General features: G+C 44.2%; 1 protein-coding gene across 1 annotated transcript in view; it reads right to left on the bottom strand.

Moving 5' to 3' along the window:
- The window catches only part of CPB2 (carboxypeptidase B2), a 298,149-nt gene that overhangs the window by 52,401 nt on the left and 223,872 nt on the right, over window positions 1–21,876 (bottom strand). Inside the window, exon 9 of the mRNA XM_069640447.1 lies at window positions 5,361–5,563. Coding sequence (XP_069496548.1) covers window positions 5,361–5,563 — 203 coding nt within the window. The remainder of the gene's footprint in view (window positions 1–5,360; window positions 5,564–21,876) is intronic.

Here is a 21,876-nt window from a genome sequence, read left to right as displayed (position 1 = left end):
TTTTGAATGTACACAGGGTTTGGCATGACCCGTTGTATGACCACTTTGATCTCATTCTTCCTTGTTAACATAAAGTATCAGTTGAATAACTAACAGAGACCTTCGAATGAGCACCTACGTGGCGCCGGACCAATCTTTATATGATACTCTTGCTTGACCCCTCAAAAGTTCAGTCTTGATAGCTTTCACTTATATAAAAGCGTTGCTCATCACAAAACGCCTTTCACACTGTTCTCTTTATACAAAGTTGCTGCTTGCAACCTTGGTTCGAAATACAAGCTGGTTTGGTATCAGTCTCTCAGACTCACCGGCTGTGCTGTCTTTTCTGATGCCGCTTTGTTGTAAGAGCCAAGGACAGTGCCACAGTGGCAATTGCTCCTCCCTGCCTGGGTTATCGATGCGGGATAGCCCCAGGTACCTCCGACACACTGCAGAGGTTTTTATCAGCCTTTGTTCCTAGTCTTCATGTTCCTACTTTCCAAGGTTCACGAAAATAACGGTCTTTAGAGTTCAAGGGTACTTCCCTTCTTGCAACCCTCTCTGCTCTCGCCATCTTTCTCCTGGTATTAAATCTCCACCTGGGACCTGCTATCTCCTTGTGTGTTTTGCCTCGCTCAGAGTGTGCTTGTGTGCTCCTCCTTTTATCCTGAGGAAGTGTGATCGAAGTCAGGTGTTTGAAATGACCCATAATTGCCTGATCTTGCTTGACCATGGTGTTGGGACAGGTCAGGTAACGACTTTGGTGTTAGTCCGCTGTCACTCATGGTGGGCTGTCTGTGAGAAAGTGTTTGTGTCGGGAAAGGGGGGGTTGTTTTCCCAGGTATCCTAACTGGTAGGATGGGGAAAAGGTGTTCTAAGGAAGGGGATACCACGTCTCACCCTTTGGTGACTCACTTCAACTCCCCGAAAACCCCTCGTCCAGGTGATCCTCCCGCACTGGTCCACCCCCAGGAACTGGATCCAAAAGCGATGGCCGTGTCCTGGCCACCTGGATGACAGAACCCCACATACTAGCGGTACCTTCAGGTTTCTTAGACAACAGATGAACAGTTTCCATGGTGGCAATGGTGTTTAGGATTGGTGATGTCATCAAGATGGCCACCAACTAAGTTCATAAAATCTTCAATATATCTTATGGATGGATTTTTATTTCTACAGTCAGATGCAAACAGCTTTTCAAGCATAAAAACGTAGTCCTGACAACTTTTACTCTGAAGTCAATTCTGTCCCACAAATGTCCATATTTATAATATGAAACCTCATTTGTGCTTTGAATGTCCCACAGGAACAGGAGAGTGTTACTTTATTGTAAATTGTGAAATATGATTGCACAATTGGACTAATCTGTTGAAATTGCTAACTTTGACATAATATAATTATATTGCATCCTTTAGTAGGACACTCATTGTGATTAACATCTCTGTGTTGAAATGATCTTAACTGTCAGGCTCTGGAAGGGTTTGTACAGTGTTAGGATCATAACACATAGTTCAACATTTCCTCCACACTCACATGTCTGTATAAGGGAGGTTGTTTGCTAAACTTTTACAAGATAGACTGCATCTGTTTTTCAGACACAAGGTTCTTATAACCTGCAGAATAGATTCTAGGGCACATGGTATTTCACAGAGAATGTGACTTATTTCTTCGTACTCCATGTTTCATCCATGTCCAGTGGGAGATGGAATTGTTGGCCGTGATTAGTTATCTTGGTTGCAAATCATGACCTGGTAGTTGACTCTCTTCAGTGCAGGTAAGAACACACCACCTTTCCCACCTCATCTGTTTCTTAGAAAACATAGTCCAGCACAACTCTGCATGTTCAGTTGTATTGGTTCTGGGCAGACAGATATGACCAATGAATGCTTCTAGTTTATCCAGTATCAGTACCTGATAGTGAATGAATTGCCAAAATGGTAGCTTAAGTTGCCCCAGTAAATGGTTTTCAGTATGAAATTTTGCTATTCGCTGAAGAACTGCCTGTGTAAGGTCGAGAAAAAAGGAGGTACGAAGAAGCTTTTAAGCAGTGTAGTGATAGGAATATCTTTGCAACTGAAATAATGTGCTTTGAAGTAGGCACATAGTAAGATTCAGGGGAGGAGTTTTGGATACCTTCTTTTAGCAAGAATCAAAAATCAGTGTCCTCTGGAAATATATACAGTTTTTTAGCTCCCCTTTCTGTGACATTGATGGCAGGAAAAAGTTGTTTATGTCTGCTTCTTCTTGTGTACTACTAAGACAGTCGAAAGAACAATGTGAAGCAGCCACTTCTGAATGACACCCACTGCACAGGTTTTTTGGTAATTTCTTTTTTTATTGTTTATTGTGAATAATATTCATAAAAGATTTTTTGCACAGTAAAAACATGTAAAAAAACACAATATCAAACAGTCATGTATGCATGCTGAAGCATTGTATTTGAGTTAGGTAAGCAGATCTTTCACCTTTGGAGTTAATGGGCCTCATTACGGGTCCGGCGGTAACCCTGTCGGTGATACTGGGGGGTTGCCTCCGGACCCGAAAAAAATGACCGGCACCTGACTTCCCGGTAACATTGGGGGATTACAACCCCAGTGGTCCGGGAAGTCGGACGCGGTAATTTGTAAATCCCCATTCCCATAGAGGTCTATGGGACTCTGTGGGAATGGGGACCACGAAGCACCAGCACCGTTGTTAACGGTCCCGGTGCTACCGTGACGGCGTGCCCACCGCGGCTCCGGCAGGCAAACCCATAGTGTGCCGGTCCGGAAACAACAGTGCCTGTAGGGTTACCGGCACCGTTGTTACCGGACCGGCACACTTGTAATGAGGCCCAATGTGTGAAAGTAGCATCTTCATAGTTACATTAGCTATATTTGTGCTGTTCCTGATTTTGTACTGGGTTAGAACAATTCTTTGAAGCCTGCTTTGCCTTGTCATACTCTTGATTGAGTTTTCTTTGTACTTGTCAAACACTAAGGGCCCAAATCATGGAATGTCTTGCACGGTTCAAAGTGACGTTATTTATTTATGTATTTAGTATTTGTATAGCGCGCTTACAGCCCCGAGGCAGTGAGGCGCTGTTACATGAAATGTATATGAAACTTGATTAAGTGGTTACAGGCAACCAAGGTGGTCTCTTGATTACAGGTGTATTAGTAATTGACATCATAGGTGACAGGTGAGGTTCATAGTTACATGCATCAGTAAGTTTTACATAACAGTCGTTATTACATAAATCATGATTAACAGTGTAACGTGCTACTTAACTCAAACGTCTCACATCCGCCCAACAATCCGGCGAGATGTAAAGAGTGCCACATTCAGACAAAAAGCTTGGTTTTGATTGCTTTGTGGAATGCTTGGTGGGACTCGATCACTCTTAGGTGAGTGGGAAGGGCATTCCAGTGGGAGGTGGTCATCGTGGGAAAACTAGTGCCCCCAGCGAGGACTCTTCGTGTCTTGGGAGTGATAATCATGTTAGTGTAACCTGTTCTCAAAGGTCTCATGGCGGTGTGTTTGGCAATTCTTTGGACAAGGTAGGGGGGTGCAAGATCATGGAGGCAATGCCGACACAAACCCTGATTCATGGAACTGTGAAAAGTGTATTTTAGCAGTGCAAAGTTAGTGCAAAATCATTTTGCACTGCAAAAATACACTTTTTGCAGTTCCATGAATCAGGGTTTGTGTCGGCAGTGCAACGTCACTTTCCAGCAGTGCAAAGTCACTTTGAACCGTGCAAGTAATTCCCTGAATCGAGCCCTAAGTGTATCTCATTATACTCTGAGTACTTCTTTTGTAATTGTTTGGTGAATGCTTCAGACTGATCTTTGCATGTCTGAATGCATTTTTACTTTATCCAAAGCTTTCATCTCTGCCATGAAGAATTGCAACCGATCAGATGCTTTCATGTGCCACGTTTGTTTGCTGTTTGTTCTGCTGCTTTGTGGTAGAACCATGATGGGATTGACCTCAATATTTTGCTACATTTACTTTTTTACTGGCAAAGATGCATGGTTACATGATCAAAAAAAAGTGGTGGTGTATCGGAGAATTCAGGTCGTGTATGGTGACCAAGTTATGTCAGGCGACTGTTTTATGAAGAGCAAAGTATCCTGAGCTCCTGTGAGTAAGATTTGCAGCTAAGGCTGTACTGTACAAAAGACAGTGGAGACGCATTGGTTTTGGACCAGTGTTCTCTTCAGTCATAACTTAGCAAATGGGTTTGCGACATGATCGTTTGGTAGTTTATTTTTTAAACTATTAGAGGCATGGTTAAGGTTTTGGGCGGATGTATGTGATCACTGTGCCGCCTGTAATTCCGCCGATGACAATGTCGACTCCAATTACAGCGCAGCGCAGTTATCAGATAGATCACTTTTGCCTGCATGCCCCGGCCCGCATTGCCCTACCCGCCCCCACTTAACTTTACGGCGGCACACTTCTGTGTGCGCCGCCAACTACCCACTATCACTGCGGCGTCAGTTCCTCCCCCTTACATGGATCTGAGCTGACGGTTCAGGGTCCTTTATCTTTTTTTACACTCTTTTCCCCCGCTTACCACAGCAGCATGCAGGGGACACCCCCGCGACCCGGACTCCCATTACAGAAACCAAGCAGAGCGGGGGAGACCCCCGCAAACCCTGCTTCGCTTGGTCGCAGTAATGGGAGTTGGAATTTTTTATAATGCCTACTGCGCAGTAAACGTGTAGTCAGCATTATAAATGTGCAGTATTTGTACGTTTCCCTTTTGGGCTGTTGATTGGATGATATATAGCAGGATGTGCAGTTGCAAATCTTAATTCAGCTACTGCCTGTTCAGGGCAGGGTATAACCAGTCAGAACTAGGAGATGGATTGGGTCAGGCTGCTTGCTTCCTATGTGTAAAATGCTCTACGTGGAATGCCACATACTGTTGTGCTACCTTATGTACCCTATCCCTAGAGATCCTGGGGAAAATTGAAGCACCTTTTGCAAAACATTTGGTATTTATGGCTCTTTGATTGCCTCTGCTGGCCTCCATCTATGCCCTCGGCATCTGCCCAGCAACCTGCCCCTGACTGGAAGTGTTCTGCTGGGTTGGTGTCTTTCCCCCAGATTTCATGTTTATATGTGGGCAAGGCCCATCCGTTTGCAAATCTGTTATGCTGGCAAAGTTACTTGGTATTGTGAATCTTCTCCAACCATAGCAATCGGGCCCTAAATGTGGAAAGTTGCATGAAATCAGCTAATTAAATATTTGCCTAGTGCAAACCTCCAGAGACTAGAGACCTACTTCTGGGAGGGCGACCAGCATAAATGCAATCAATGTTAAATTAACATAAAAAACGAACAACCAAGAAGAGCTTTGGGAAGTAGAATTTGTTAACAGGAACACTTACCAACTCATCATGATCTTTGCTTTTTTCCTTTGTATATGAATATGGAAACAAAACCATTTGGGAGTATGAGTGCATACTTATGTACCCCTTAATCATTTCTTTATTCTGTTTCAGAAACTTAATTACAGCTTCAACTTCAGGTTCAGATGACGGGAAAGGTCCACAGTACGTGTCGTGACATGGATTGCTGGATGCGCCTGGGCCTAAAGAAAAAGGGAACATTGTTATAATTTTTAAAGAGTGCTAATTCTAACACTAAGAGCAAATGTTAGGTCGCCTGAGATCTCACGTGAAGCTTCATGAAAGTTAATACTGCCTGTGGTCTGTAAGGATGTATAAATAGGAGACTGGCACACAGGTGGCATATTTTTGGCAATAGACTTTTATTATATCAAATAAAAGAGAAAACCCTACCTGTCCCTATTACTAAGAGGGGTTTCCTTACCTCAACTAAATATTAAGGATTCCGTCAGGATGTCCGTCCAAAACAAGTAGTCCACTGTTGTGTGTCAAGACCTATTTATTCCCTTTACACTATAAACCAAACTAAAAAACGTGGTGACCTTCTTGGTCCAGTAGAATGTCTCCCTTCTTCTGGATGATAAACCAAAGTTCACAGTTTCAGGAGATGAAATGGAAAGGTTCTTCAAAAAGCTCCAAAAAAGTCTCAAAAGATTCCTTAGCTTGGCTTTCAACCAGCGCACGTGGCGAAAGAAAGCTCAACCAGCTCCACATGGTTAGGGGGATGACTTCCTCTTCCCCTAACCTTCCTCAGGTTTCTTAATACTTTTTAGAGCACCAGGATTAACAACTTTTTTCTCCTGGCATTTACCATACAGTTCACAATGCCAGGGGGAATGAATTCCTTCCCCTGATCTTTCTTGGTTTTCTCACATTCCTGAGGGAATGACTCCCTTCCCTTGGTTTCTCACACAATGTTCAAAACCACCAGGGCAGAACGATTCCCTTCCTCTGGTTCTTCTCAGGCTTTTCACAATGCCAAGAGAATGACTCCCTTCTCTTGGTTTTACTCGCAATGTTCACCATTACCAGGGGTACTGACTCCCTTCCTCTGGCCTTTCTTCAGGGTTTTCACAATGCCAAGAGAATGACTCCATTCTCTTGGCTTCTTTCACAATGTCCATCAACACCAGGGGGAATGTGTCACAAGTCTCTCCCCTTATCACCTGTTTTTCCTGTTTGCTTGCAACCTTCTTTGATGATTTCTTTCGCACGCTCTGGGATTTGTATAAACCCGTGTGCAGGTCTTCGGGGTCCAGCGTGAGGATAGTAATCCAACTCCAGGAGATGTTCACATGTCCAGGGCGGGAACCAGGAAGGAACAATGTCTGGGCTCGGAGGCACGGAACGTGTGACCCGAGTGCAGGTGAAAATCCAGGTAGGAAGCTCAAAGGTAAGTTTGAGGAAAGAGAAGGAAAGGAGGAAGATTCAAGGAATCGGGAATCAGGATACGGAAGAAAGCCCCAAGTGAACTCTAGCAACACATGTCCAACTATAGCGAGTGGTAGCGTTGAGACGCGCAGAGCCGCGGAGGCGTGTCTGTTTGGCAGAGTGTTGAGCATGACGCGTAAAGACTGGCAAGTTGCGTTCTGTGTCAGGCAGCCATGTTGGGAGGATCAGGGCATTCAGTCCTCTATGGGTCAGGGACCACGAAGTCCAGAATGGACGTAGGCGACGGTTCATGGCAGTATGCCTCCTCTGAAGCCCAGCTCCTCCGGGTTTGCCTGGATGGATGAGATGATATCTTTGAATCAGCGGGGGGCATTCATGTTTAACATGGGTTCCCAGGTGCGCTCACTGGGAGGATACCCTTTCCATTCGACCAAATACTGTAGTTGACCACGTCGGTACCTAGAGTCACAGATTCTGGAGACCTCGTAATCGAGTTGGTCATTGACAATCACTGGGGTAGATCTTGGAGCAGTTTGAGAGGGCTGAACATATGGTTTTAACAGGGAAGTGTGGAAGACTGGATGAATCCTTTTCCATGACTCTGGTAGTCGGAGTCGAAAGGCCACTGGATTGACGATTTCTTTTATAGAAAAGGGCCCATAATACCTGGGAGCCAATTTGTTTGGTCGTAGGTGACGAGGAAGGGGTTTCGAGGATAACCAGACCTTATTGCCTATTGAATAGGAAGGCCCGGGCCTTCTTTTGGAGTCAGCATAATGTTTAACGTCTCTTCGGGCCTTTTCTAGGTGTTCCTTTGCTTCTTTGTGCACATTGATTAGTGTTTCAATCCAGGAATCAACCACAGGAATTGGGGTAGGATGTGGAAGAATGGACGGTAGGACTGAAGGATGAAATCCTTGACTACAGAAGAAGGGACTGGTCTTGATAGCAGAGTGATCCAAATTGTTGTATCCAAATTCGGCCACAGGTATTAAAAGTGACCAATCATCCTGGACTTTGGTGGCGAAACAACAAAGATATTGTTCCAGGGTTTGGTTTACTCGCTCGGTAACTCCATTGGTCTGAGGATGATGACCCGAAGACAATGTACGTTGGATTCCCAGTATACGACATAGCTGTTTCCAGAACTGGGATATGTACTGGGGTCCTCGGTCAGAAATGATTTTGTAAGATAGCCCATGAAGCCGGAATATGTGTTCTAGGAAAATGCCAGCAAGTTCAGATGAGGATGGTAGTTTGTATAGAGGCGTAAAATGAGCCATATGTGTGAACAAATCAATGGTAACCATTATAGTTGTGTAGCCCCTGGAAGAAGGTAGTTCCACGATACAATCCGTGGCAATGATTTCCCAGGGTCTTGTTGGTAGTGCTGGTTGGAGCATGAGACCTGCTCGTCTTTTATTGTCATGTTTGTTCTGATTGCAGACTGCACAAGTCTGGACATGGATCTTGATATCATCCTTCATCCTTGGCCAGCAAAACTGTCTTTGTATTGGATGGAGGGTGTTGGTTATGCCACGGTGTCCTGAATAGAAAGTATCATGACATAGACTTGTGATCTTTTGTCTCAGTCCAGGAGTAAGGATGACCAACTGATTATCCTTGAATAGATATCCGTCTTTTGTTTTGAGATTCCATCGGTTGTTTCTCCTAAACTCCTTCCAAGGTTCAGAGGACTGAGTTTGGATTCAAATATCTTCCACGAGAGTAATTGCTTGAGCAAATATTGCTTGAACAAATATTGTGTTAGGAAACATCTTAGGGAAGGTTCGATCCTCAAGGGTTTCATAATCAGGACGTCTGGATAAGGTATCGGCTATAATGTTATGTGTTCCAGGGAAATGATGGATTTGAAATTGGTATTGGGCAAAGAAGAAGGCCCAACGGGCTTGGCGACTGTTTCTACATTCTAGGGATTGTAGGACTTGAAGATTCCGATGGTCCGTGCGGACTTGTACCGGGTGTTTGGCTCCCAGAAGGAGATGACGCCAATCAGTGAAGGCTTGACGAATGGCTAACAATTCCTTCTCCAGGATGGAATAATGAGTTTCACTGGGAGTCAAGGTGCGGGAGAGATAAGCGATGGGGTGTTCTAACTTGTCGCCAAGTTCCTGTTTCAGGACGGCCCCATTGGCGTAGTTGGAGGCATCAGTTTCAACAAGGAAAGGTCGATCAGTGTTGGGTTGAGCCAGGATGGGAGCTTGTGTGAATGCCGACTTCAACCGTTGAAACGCCAAATCTTGGGCTGAGGTCCACTGAAAGGGGGTGTCTTTCTTTAGTAATGTGACAATAGGGTGCACAATCTCAGAAAATGTTGGTATAAATTTCCTGTAGAAATTAGCAAGCCCCAGGAAGGATTGAATTTGCTTTACAGTGGTTGAAACCAGCCAAGATAGAATGGAGTCCACCTTGGAAGAGTCCATTCCAATCCCCTTTGGGCTAAGGACGAATCCGAGATAGTGAACAGTAGATACATGGAAAAGACACTTCTCGGGTTTGGCCAGGAGCTTATGTTCACGTAGACGTTGTAAGACTGCTCTTACATGCTCTTCGTGTTTCAAATGGTCCTTGGAGTAGATCAGTATGTCGTCTAGATATACAATGACGAAGAGGAACAGCATATCAGAAAACACCTGATCCATAAAACGTTGGAAAATTGCTGGGGCATTAGCAAGTCCAAAGGGCATGACCAAGTATTCAAAATGGCCAAAGGGTGTTCTAAAGGCTGTTTTCCATTCATCACCTTCTTTTTTATGGATAAGATGGTAGGCACCCCTGAGATCTAGTTTTGTGAAGATGACTGCACCTCTGACTGCTTCCAGGATGTCCGAGATGAGAGGCAATGGGTAACGGTCCTTGAGAGTGCGATGGTTAAGGCCACGGTAATCCAGACATGGCCTAAGCTCCTTGGAATCCTTCTTGGGAACGAAGAAAAGGGAAGCGCCCGCTGGGGACATGGATGGTCGAATAGTTCCATTTTCCAGGTTGGTATCCAGGTATTCCCGGAGGGCCCTTTTTTCAGGTTCTGACAAAATAAACATTCTTCCGAAAGGAATTACGGCTGAAGGTTCAGTGTCGATGGCACAATCCTCAGGTCTGTGGGGTGGTAGAGCTTGCACAATGGCTGTTGAGAATACATCGGTGTAAGCCTGGTAGGCCCTGGGAATCCGGATGATGTTAGAGACGGTGACTGGAATTTGCTGAGTTTCTTGAGAGTCTTCAGAGGACCTTGGTGAGGTGTCTAGGGACAAACAGTGGGACATACAATATTCTGAACCAAGAAACAAAGAGCCTACTGCCCAATTGATGTAGAGGTTATGCTTTTGTAACCAGGGCATGCCTAGAACCATTGGATAGTGGGCAGATCTTATAATATCAAATTTAATCCTCTCTTGGTGGTGATTTATAGAAAGAAGAATCTCTTTGGTTTGAAGGGTTATGGGTCCTGAAGACAGGGGTCTTCCATCAATAGCTTTAACAGGTTGCATAGTCTCTCTTGTTTCGTTTGGTATGGTTTGAGTAGTAACCCAATCATGATCTATGAACATGCCCATGGCTCCGCAATCCACTAATGCCAGGATGGGGTAAGATTCTTTCTTGGAAGGCGATAGGAATGCCTGTAGAATCACAAGATTATTTTGTCTTGGAGAGTTCAAGGAAGGATTTGATGTGGAGCAGACACCTTTCACCCGGAACTGTGCCCCATCTAGGATCGGGAGCTGGCGTTTCCCGAATGCTGTGGAAGAGCGATAGGGCACTCTCTCACGAGGTGTTTATCGGAGGCGCAGTACATGCACAGACCAGTGTGAATCCGGCACATCCTTTCTTGTGGGGTAATGGGTCCACGGAAGGCCCCCAGTTGCATGGGTTCTGGATCCGAGGTTGGAGAAGCTGCGGGCTCTGGTCTGTAAGGATGGTCTGTGGCAGCCTTTTGGAATGTTGACTTAGACTTCTTTTTCTCCGCCTTTATTTCTAGGATTCGAAAGTTGATTTGTAGGGAAAGATCCATGAGGGCCTGGAAGGAGCTTGGGCGAGCTACCCTGGCTAACCCGTCCTTTATTTCTTCATTCAGGCCTCTTCGAAAGAGGGTGAAACTGGCTTCTTTGGAGCAATCAGCCTCCTTCACAAGTTGTTTGAAGCGGGTCACATAGGTAAGCATATCCTGGGATCCTTGTTGAAATTCAGTCATTCGTGAGCACTGTAAACCTGTTCTGAACGATCAAACATGGCTTTTAGGGCTTCCACGAACCCATCATAATCATCCACATGGGCGTCGCCCAAATTAACTAGAGGGGGGTTGCCCAGGTCAAGGCGTTACCAGTGCGGTGTGAGATCATAAACCCCACCTTTGCTCTTGGAGTGGAAAAGTAGTAGGGCTTGAAGGTGAAGTGCACCAAACATGAATCAAGGAAGGCACGAAGGTTCTTTGAAGAGCCATCATATTTGTCCACTACTCCTCCCAATAACACACTTTCCTTAGTTGCAGAGTCACGAGACAAGACTAACTGCTATAAAGCAGCATTCACTGCCTTAAGGTTCTGGACTTCTGTGGTTAGTTCCTGCATACCTCGCATGAGGTCTTGAACCGCGGCTTCCATTTCTGTATCCATGTCGTTTTTTAGGCGTCTCAATCTGTCATAAGTCTCTCCCCTTCTCACCTGTTTTTCTTGTTTGCTTGCGACCTTCTTTGATGATTTCTTTCGCACGCTCTGGGATTTGTATAAACCTGTGTGCAGGTCTTCGGGGTCCAGCATGAGGATAGTAATCCAGCTCCAGGAGACGTTCAGATGTGCAGGGCGGGAACCAGGAAGGAACACTGTCCGGGCTTGGAGGCACGGAACGCCTTGACCCGAGTGCAGGCGAAAATCCAGGAAGGAAGCTCAAAGGTAAGTCAGAGAAAAGGGAAGGAAAGGAGGAAGATTCAAGGAATCGGGAATCAGGATACGGAAGAAAGCCCCGAGCGAACTCCGGCAACACACGTCCAACTACAGCGAGTGGTAGCATTGAGACGCACAGAGCCGCGGGGGCATGTCTATTTAATAGAGCGTTGAGCATGACGCGTAAAGACTGGCAAGCTGCGCTCTGTGTCAGGCGGCCATGTTGGGAGGATCAGAGCATTCAGTCCTCTATGGGTCAGGGACCACGAAGTCCAGAATGGACGCAGGCGACGGTTCATGACAGAATGTGTCCCTTCCCCTGGCCTTTCTTCAGGCTTTTCACAATGCCAAGAGAAGGAGTGCCTTCTCTTGGCTTCTTTCACAATGTGCATCAACACCAGGGGGAATGTCTCCTTTTCCCTGGCCCTTTTCAGGTTCTACTTCACAGCCACCCTGGTTCCCTACCCTGCCAGGTACTGTGACTATGAAGAACAATGATGACTTTTGCTTTTTATGGGTGCGGCTCCCAGACTGGCCTATGTTGCGTATGCTCCTTCTTTGATAGACTTGGTTTACTCTCCTACCATGTAATATCATGCGTCCCACTGGTTAATAAGCTTTCTTCACAACTATCTTTATTCTCTGTTGCTCTTGCCCCTTCTGGCTTTCTACTGCCTCCTCGGGTCCATGCTTACCTGCATTGCTGGTCTGTGGGCAGTTCCAGCTCTTCCTCAGCACCTGCACTCTGTTGCGGGTTTCTTGTGCTGTTCGGAGACTTCCTACGGTCTGAGGTGGCCCCGCAGTACCAATCTTGCCCTTTGTGGTGCAGTACTCTCCACGCTTTCCAGGCTTTAGGTGTGCCTGGAGCCTCTGTTCGCTTACTCACCATCTGGTCCTTCTGTCCTGGACGCCCTTCATGGCTCTGCGCATCTTCTTCATCCCAGTATGAATATGGTCTCTCTCTATTGGGTTTGCTGAACTCTTCCTCATCCCAGTTTTCCAGCAAACTTCAGTCAAGTAGTCCCTATTCTTCCTCATCTCAGTGGTTCTCACAAGGGTTGGACTATCTACTCTACAGAAATACATGGAATTGTAGGGGACTAGCGTACTGTGCCCAAGAAGCGAGGATGGGGCAGGTTGGGATGTATTGTGGACATACCGCATTTATTTATTTTATTTTATTTATTTCATTTATATAGCGCGCATACCCATAGGTATCACTGTACTTGTACAGGTAGTGAAACACAGTCAAAAGCAGTAGACAACAGTAAACATCAGAAAAGTCAGTTAGGTATATTTGTTAAATAGCCAGGTTTTTAGGAGTTTTTTTAATACCAGGAGTGAATGTTCCTTACTGATGTGATCTGGGAGAGTGTTCCAGAGGGTGGGAGCGTTCACCTCGTAGAGTCGTCCCTAGTCCCATAAGGGGAACCCTCCCCATGAGATCCTCCCGCTGGATATCACTTCTAGGGGGACTATCTAGCAACCTCACTTCCCTAGCCTCATGGGAAGGGGCTCCCCATAGGGGAGAAGGGCAGACATCCAAGGATTTGTCAAAGGTCCTAATGTTAAACAATCCTGAACCCTTAGGGCCTGATTCATGGAACATTTTCCTATAGGATTTCGCCATTATGCAACACTTGCATGAATCAGGCCCTTGGTGTCTACGGGTGGACTAGATGCCCTTCTTACCACAAATTCTCCCACTCCAGTGTTCACCTTTCAGATTCTATCACTTCCTTAACTTTTTGAGTGCCTGTCCCCTGGTGGCCCAGAGTGCTGGGTCAGAATAGTTGTTATGTATGCTTTGTAGCAAAACAAGACAACTTTTTAAGGTGGATTTTTAAATCCTAATGGCACTCACTGTTCAACAATTCTGTCTGCCGCAAATGAGCCTTGAGGCTTTTGTTTCTGTTACATTCCGTGAACATTGACAGCTCTCTATACTCATTCAATGAGGCAGGAACATTGCAAAAGTGCAAACACCACCAAAGTTCAAAACCTATGCCCTCATGATGCAAACCAAATTGACCAATATAAAAATTGAATAATGGGAGCTTTAGCTGGAAAACATACTAATAGCAAGGAACCTGCATTTATTGGAGTATTCAGTCAACCGTAACCAACGCATGGGGAAGAGAGTCTAGAAATCCTGGACCAGCATCAGACTATTCAACATGTCTGAAGAACAGGCCATCACCATGTATCGATTCCCTTTGATACAGGGTGCCAATATTTCTATTTAGCATGTATATTATGACATATTCTTGATTAAGACAGAAAACAAAGATTATCTTAGACAATTCCACAAATCATTAAGGGGCTTATGTTGCTCCAAAAACATAATTTGAAAGTGGGGACCAGGTACGTTTACGCTCATGTGTAGCCAGGTTCCTGCTGACAAATTTATATCATTTTCATGGGGTAGTGTAAATGTGCAGGACAAAATTGGTGAACACATGTGCACGCTGAAATTTGTCCTGCACATTTGCACTTCACTGTGCAAGCGAGTGAATGCTGCCTGGCATGCTTGTATGGTAAGCAGCGTTCACAAGTGAAATTAAACGCTGCACAACCTGCTTGTAGGTCGGACAGTATTTAATTTCACTTGTGAACGCTGCTTGCAATGCGTGCATGGTAAGCAGCGTTCACAGTTACAATGAAATGCTGTCCGACGTGTTGCCAGCGTTTAATTGCAAGGTGGCGGAAATGCAAGTCGCATTCCTCTCCTCCTCTTCCTCTCTGCTATTCAAGTGATTAAAAAAAGCGGGCGTTATGTTAAAAGAAGGCCTTAAAGCCTTACTCAAGGCAATTTACACTTTACATTAATCTTACACCCCCAACAAACATCAGCTCCCAAATAGCTTCCACCACCACCTTCCCTTCATCATGAAATACTACAATAAGACCATACACTTCATGTAGAACAGCCACCTAAAACTGCTCTATACAAGAAACACATGGACAGGAACAAACAACTGCGCAAGGCATATTCTCATCCAAGCAACACAAAACAGTCTATTATCTACAGCCAGGCCATAGGGCACCAACGCATCAACGTGGCACAATCTGTACATTCTTCTTCAAAAAGGGTCACTCTGGAAGACAAATTGACAGGGAATTTGACTCTGCATTCAAAATACCCAGAGAAAACCTGCTACAATACACAGACAATGGAAAGATTGCATGAATGTCCTCTGTGGTCACTTATCAGATCTACATTAAAATAACGACCCCTAGCAATCCATCAGATGAGTCCAACCAACACCCAGAAGATGAAGGGGAGTCTAAAGACTGGGAGAAGTAACCTCTGAATCCTCCCATGAGTCAAACTCAGACCAGGAAGAGAAATGTCAGGAGATACCAGACACTCTTCCTCCAACCTATAAAATGACAGCTATGGAGGTACTATTAGATCGTGTGGTGACCCACCAAATCCAACCTGATTTACGATTCCAGGAGGGGCTGGATAGCATAGCTGCAAGTGTGGGCCAGACCAACAGCTTTTATAGAGAGAAGCTTTAAATTAAGCTCGAACGAAACACCCCATGAGCTGGGAGCACGAATTTAGAATACTCTATCCCAATGGCTGGGGCAAAAAACCTTAACAGAGGTTATGGAAACCCTAGCCCTGGAACAACTAATTAATAGTTTGCCCTCTTTTTTACAACAGGCAGTGTTGCATTTAATGAAACCCACATACAATATGACCATTGAAACTGCCCAAGCCCACGCAGGGGCCGCTAAATAGTTACCATCCATGCATAAGGCTGTGGACGCATGAAGGGATTTTAAATTAAAGCTCAAGACCATACCTCATAAGGTGGGAAAAAAACTATAATTAAAACCACCAAAATGGGAACCCGAAAACTAGAAAAGAAGGAAGAAAACAAGCTCAGAGAGAAAAGCCTGTCCACTACCTGCTTTTCCTGTGGAGCTAGAGGGCATATGGCTAGATAATGCCCCAAAAATCAAAAGGAAGAGCCCATGAATGGGAGGAGAAGACTGGGAAGAACTAACGCATTCTGAAGAAACAGATATGGAAGTTACTAGTAACTGTCTCTGTCCCTCCACTCCCTTTCAAACACACACATCTATTAGGGTTAATGGTATCCCGGTCTCAGCAATAATAGACCAAATTCAACCGGGCAGACCCGTCAAAATTACATACATCCATGGGGACCAAGAAGTCTACCCCAGGACTCCAGTCACTATTAACATCATGGGTAAGGATACCATCGTCAACACGGCAGTAATACCAGGGCTAACAGAGGAGACAATTATAGGCACCGAATTTTACGCGTTTAAAAATCTGATAACTGAAATCAATCAGACTCCCATTAGATATCCCCTTTTTGAAACCTGCGAGGAGGAAGGATGTAAGGTGGTAGAACCCACTTGGCAATGGACCAACACCATCCAAGCTGGTCAACAACAATGCTATTCAGATGGGAGAGCCAGATGCATTAGGGGAAGGGTATGTGATGAATCCTTGGATGTCGTCACTTCTCCCCGAGGGGGAGTCCCTTCCCATGAGGCCAGGGAGGTAAAGCCCTTACCCAACATTCCCCCTGTGGGTGGTGCAGAGCGGGTGGTTCCCATTGGGAGAGACTCCCCCTCTGGGGAGAAGGACAACCATCTAGGGAGAACACTGCATAACTACCTCACACCATCACCACTCACAAACCCCCCCCACACTTTACAACCCGACACAATAATTGATGTCCCAATGTATATGTGTAGGGTCATCAGTCTAACATCTAGTGGGGTGAGGAAGAGTCCAGACAACCCAAGAGTGTCTAGTGTGATGAGGTCTTAGACGAGGAGGAGGTGCAGAACTATGGCGAATGCTGCCAGGAGCCAGGGTGAGCATTCTAGTGGTCCACAAAAGAACATTCAAGAAACTGAGATAAAATGTGGTAACCGACTAAGCGCATTGTCAAGGCATCCCTGAAGGAGCCGCAAATGGGTAAGCGATATGCCGTGGATGACAGAAGAGGCTGCTGAACAGGATGCTGCCCAAGAAAGTGGAGATGTCCCTACACTGTCCACTGATGAAGGACCGACTTGGAAGCTGGCAGAGCCGATGTCTAGACCCATGGGGAAGCTGGACCGCGCCAATGAACCAGATTACAACATTAGAGAAATATGGGTCTGGGACCCGCACCCACGAGAGAAGAGAAGTGCAATCAATCTTCCTCGTGGCAGTACTTGGCAGGAGAGTAAATCAAGTCTGCCCAAGTCTAGAGACGGGACCCTCAAACTGAAAGACTGATAATGTAGAACTGTGAAGCCAAGTGTAAAGAGACACGGGGAAGGGAGTCATTGCCCTTGGTAGTGTTGAACTATCCTCTTAAGATACCAGGAATTATTCTCCTGGTAACCAAGGCCAGGCTAAGGGAGTCATTCCTCCTGGTGGTGTTGAGCTGTTAAGGAAAGATACCAGGACAAAGGGGGTCATTCTCCTGGAAAACAAAGCTGCTAAGGAAGGACCAAGAAACCCGGGAAAGGGAATCATTCCCCCAGGTTGAAGAAAAGCCACATTCAAGAGAAGGGAGTCATTCTCTTGACAATGAACAAAGTTGAACACTGAACCTTAGGCCAGGGGAAGGGAGTCATTCCCCCTGGTTTTGTATGACACAGTAAAACCAGAAGGATCAAACTAACATGGGGAAGGGAGTCAGTTGCCCCTGGCAGGATAGGTACTGTGCTGGGCTGGGCATAATTGATCTAGGGGAAAGGAAGCATTCTCCCTGGAGTGAAGAAACAGTGAACTTTCTGATACAGACTGCCATAGGATTGGTAGTCTTTTGCAAAGCATTAGAGCCAGGGCAAAGGAGTCATTCCCCCTGATTAAGAACTTGCAACCAGAACTGCGCTATCCAGTCCAGGAGAAGGGAGTCATTCTCCTGGACCAAGAACATTGATGCAACCTTCTGGTTTAGTTGTAAGGGAAAGGGACAGAATTAGAGATTTTGACACATGACGGTGGACTCTTTAATTTACAAGGACATTCTGACAGACCCATTAGCACTTTAGTTCAGGCGGGAAACCCCTCAGAGATAGGGAAAGTTAGGTTTTCTCTTTATTTTCTTGTTGAAAAAAAGTCTATAGCAACCACTATGCTACCTGTCTGTCTGTCTCCTTCACTTTCACCGGAATGAACTGCATTTATCACAGAATGCTCTTTTACATCATGTAAGGGAAGTGTAATATCAAATGCTACAACAGGAAGTTTAGTATTTTCAAAATCTTAATAAGGTCTTTACTAAAAATTATAATATATATGTTGAAAATGATATGCTAACAACTAGTTCATGAATACTGAAAACCTCATGTTACATTGCACGATCTGAAAATCTTTCCATGTAATGTTGATGATTAAAAAATAGGTGTTGATGGACTTGTGTCAGGTCAGAGGAACTGCCTATCTCAGACCCTTGCTCATTGCGACAGCCTCCAAAAGACGAGTCTGAATTTGCAGGAAGACACACCCACTCTGCCACTTCAGTGCAGAAAACTATGCACACTTCCTCTTCTCCGTATACTCTTTGTGTTTTATGTGTCTCCCTCATTTTTGTGGCCGCTTTTTGAGAGATATTATGATTCCTTCACTCTTAACCTAATAATAACGAATATTTTTATTCCAGATACATTGTTTGATAATTGAGACTATCATGCATTTTTATATAATCTAGATTTGTTATTCTAACTATCAGACCCTGCTCTATACCTGTGGCGCCTTTATGTTCTGCTCGTAATATATATATTTTTTGCTGTGTCAAGTGTGTAAATCTGCTAGTGAATGTAAGGAGTATTATCCCACAATAGCAAATAAAGTTGTAAAAATAATTTGGAGGGTAATCCCACTGAATCAAATCGCAAGCATTTGTTTTCCTATGGGGGGGGAAGAGGATTCCATTCAAATGAAGGCGAATTGAGAGTCTGCAGCACTTCCTGATTCGATTCTTGTTGGAGACACTTCCGGTGTCCGCACGGTCACCCAGATGATACTCTGAAGCAGCTATCTCATCCTGCTTCTTGTCAAGCTAGCACATAAGTATATTTGTGAGCTTCTGCCCGTGCTGCAGAGGCCCATGGGAATGTAAACATCGAGATTTCTCGGGCGGATAATAGGACATGATGAAGACTACTATCCCCCACATCCAAATGTTGAAAAGGAGGACTTTAGTTGGTTTGTTTTTGCAGCAGGAAGAAGAACAAGTTCGAAGCCTCTGTTGAAACTCATCCCGTTGAATAGATTTCTAAGAGGGAAAAAATGCTCAGAAATATTAAAATAGACATTTGTCTCGAGAGGATAGCTCAGCGGCAACGTGCCCACCTTGGAAGCAAGACGACATGGAGCAACACAGGTTTGATCCCCGGGTCAGCGCTTAGAAACCTCTGGGTATTAAGCGTGTTATAAATAACCTATCATACCATATCATTAGGGATCTCAAATTTGAGACTTTTAAATGTAACCAACTGAAGTGTATTGAGGACTTGATCATTTGAAAAGTTTTTTTTGGTTTTCCTTTTAAAGTAGGGGCCTTTATTTCAAAGTTTCAAGGGGCGTAGCTCATCAGGCAACAGGATGGCCGCAATGTTTCCCAGCTCTCAGAGTTGGCTCCACGCTCCTACCTCTTCTATTGGCCCTGTTATGATATGATATGATATGGCATTTATAACGCGCTTATACACAAGTGTGTCAAGTGGTAGCTTTTAAGTCTGTGAATGAGGTGAACATTTCAGTGGAAATGGGTGTAGGGTAGGGGTGGGAGGTGGATACTTTCTTCAACTCTTTATATGTTGCATTTGTAAACCTCATTTCGAGTCCCAATAGGGAACCCACTGGTCATATGTTAACATGTTACTTGCATCGAAGGGCAGGGTAAGGAGGTGTGAAGGGGAGTGCAGTGCGGGTGGGTCCAGAGAAGCTGGCATGCTGTATAATGGGGCTGCAGTTATTAACTCACAGCACCGAGTAAACTGCATTGGGAAAAGTAGAACATGGAAGATATAGTTATATATACTGAAGAGGTTGGTGCTTGGCTAATGTTATGCATATATGGTGCGGGGGTAGAGTTTAAGAAGAAGGCAGACTATCACTCTCCCATCACCATTTATACAATCTTATAGTCTGTAGGATCCCCATGCATCATTTTGTTTCGACATAATCACTGAATTACACTGATTCTTAACTACATTTATTACTTCCTGGACACATTACAAAACTCTCCATCATTGCAGGATGGAGGTGAAAGGATGGGAGAGAAGAATGTATTAAGCTGAGAAGATCAGCTTCCAGGAGAAGGAAGTCATAGCAATTTGCAGGGGACTGCCCTTACTAGCTGGAATGCACGAGTGGCATACAAACAATCCTTTAATCACAGAATATTTTTCATGTGGGCATTGCTCAAAAGACGATCAACATTGAGAAGGCAATTCAAACTGATGAAAATAAATTGGATGAAGTGGCAGGGCGGGTTCTGAGAGTGAATTTGTCGTTTCAGAGTTCAGAGTCAAAGAGTACTGTCCCAGAACGATGGCATCCAATGTTGAGAACATCTAACCAGCTTTGTGATCAGGAGATGTCAACAAACTCCATTGCCATGTGCATTTTTTATTCCATATTGTTGAATATGGGATGAAGAACCATAATATGGTATGCTAACTTTGGCATCCAAAGGTGGGTAATATTTCTGTGTTAACGATTTATGAAAACTGGTGAACCCTAGGCCAAGGGATGATGTAACCTGCTCCATAGAACACATTGAAGACCCTCTTGCCATAGCTTTAGCCATAATCTTTGACCATTTATTTATTGTTAATATGTTCATAGCCAAAACAGGCTTTACATATACAAAACATAATCATCTTTCAATTTCTAACACCAATTCTAATCAATAAAATTATCATACATAAATACCATCAGATAACTCTTTTAAACATTTTTTTCATCATGTGAAATATCAAGTTAGTAACATTCCCTTCCACCAATCTTTGCTATATCATTTCTATCTTATAAACTAAACAGGAGTTCTTATATCTTAGCAAATATTTTTCATGCAGTTGACTGAGACATTCACAATAACATATCAAATGTTTAGCCGTCTCAATATTTGCCATTCCACATAATCTACATTATCTTAACCTTTTCTTAATGCCAATTTTGTCTTCTAATATCTCCATTGCGTCACATCTGTCAAATATGAACATAAGATAAGATCTAACAATTGACTGATGGGGAAACTCATATTGATATTTGGGTTTCTTTGTCTCAGTAGTCCAATGTTCTAAATAAAAGGCTGTTAGTTGATTTTGTAGCAAGGTGTATTGTATCTCTTTCTTTGGCAAAGCCATAGATCTCACATTGTAACAGTTTTTTCACCTTTGCCTGCGAGCATAATAGCCATCTAGACGCATTGCCTTTGGCTCATTTAGCATACGCTAAATAAAGTGCATTTAGTGTTTTAAAATGTCTACCATTCTCTCCTTTCTTAAAACTTTTCATCAATTCCATCACAAATGTATTAATTGTCAGGGTACTCAACTTCACATACAACATAGCAGATTTATACTCTAAAATAGCTCTTGCCTATCTAAAATCACATTCCAATAAAATATATTCACAAGTTACTGCAGAGTAGTAGAATAGTATTCACCAAGAAACCCCCTTGTCTTCGTATAAATTGGCTCATGGCTTCTGCAATTTTTGTACATTTAAGTTTTGTCTCTAGCCAGTGCGGTCTCTATGATAGCTTGTGGTCAACTAGCACTCCTAGGTATCTATAGCATTCAACCTTTTCAATCACTTCTTTTTTCACAAATCACGTACATTTATTGAAGCGCGATTGCTTTGTTGTGCTTAAAAATGACATCACCTTCGTTTTAGCTATGTTTATTACCAGACCATAGCTTTCAGCAAATTGAATCAAGCAATTTAGCCTATTTTGGAGACCTGCTGGCGTATAATCCAGCAGGACTAAGTCATATCGGCATACCCTAACCAAGCTAATTATATACTGCCCATCCTCACGGCATCAGCAGATAACACCCCCATCTCGTTCAGACAGTCAGCCAAATAAAGATTAAATAACGTGGCTGCTAAACTACAGTCTTGTTTCACCCCACATACTATGGGGATTGCCTCAGATAATCAGCCTTTGCCATCCAGTCGGATTCTGACAGATGTGTCAGAATAT

The sequence above is a fragment of the Ambystoma mexicanum genome, chromosome 7q (assembly GCF_040938575.1).
Source record: "Ambystoma mexicanum isolate Mex_15411 chromosome 7q, UKY_AmexF1_1, whole genome shotgun sequence".
NCBI classification, from domain to species: domain Eukaryota; kingdom Metazoa; phylum Chordata; class Amphibia; order Caudata; family Ambystomatidae; genus Ambystoma; species Ambystoma mexicanum.
This window is presented reverse-complemented; position numbering and strand designations above follow the sequence as displayed.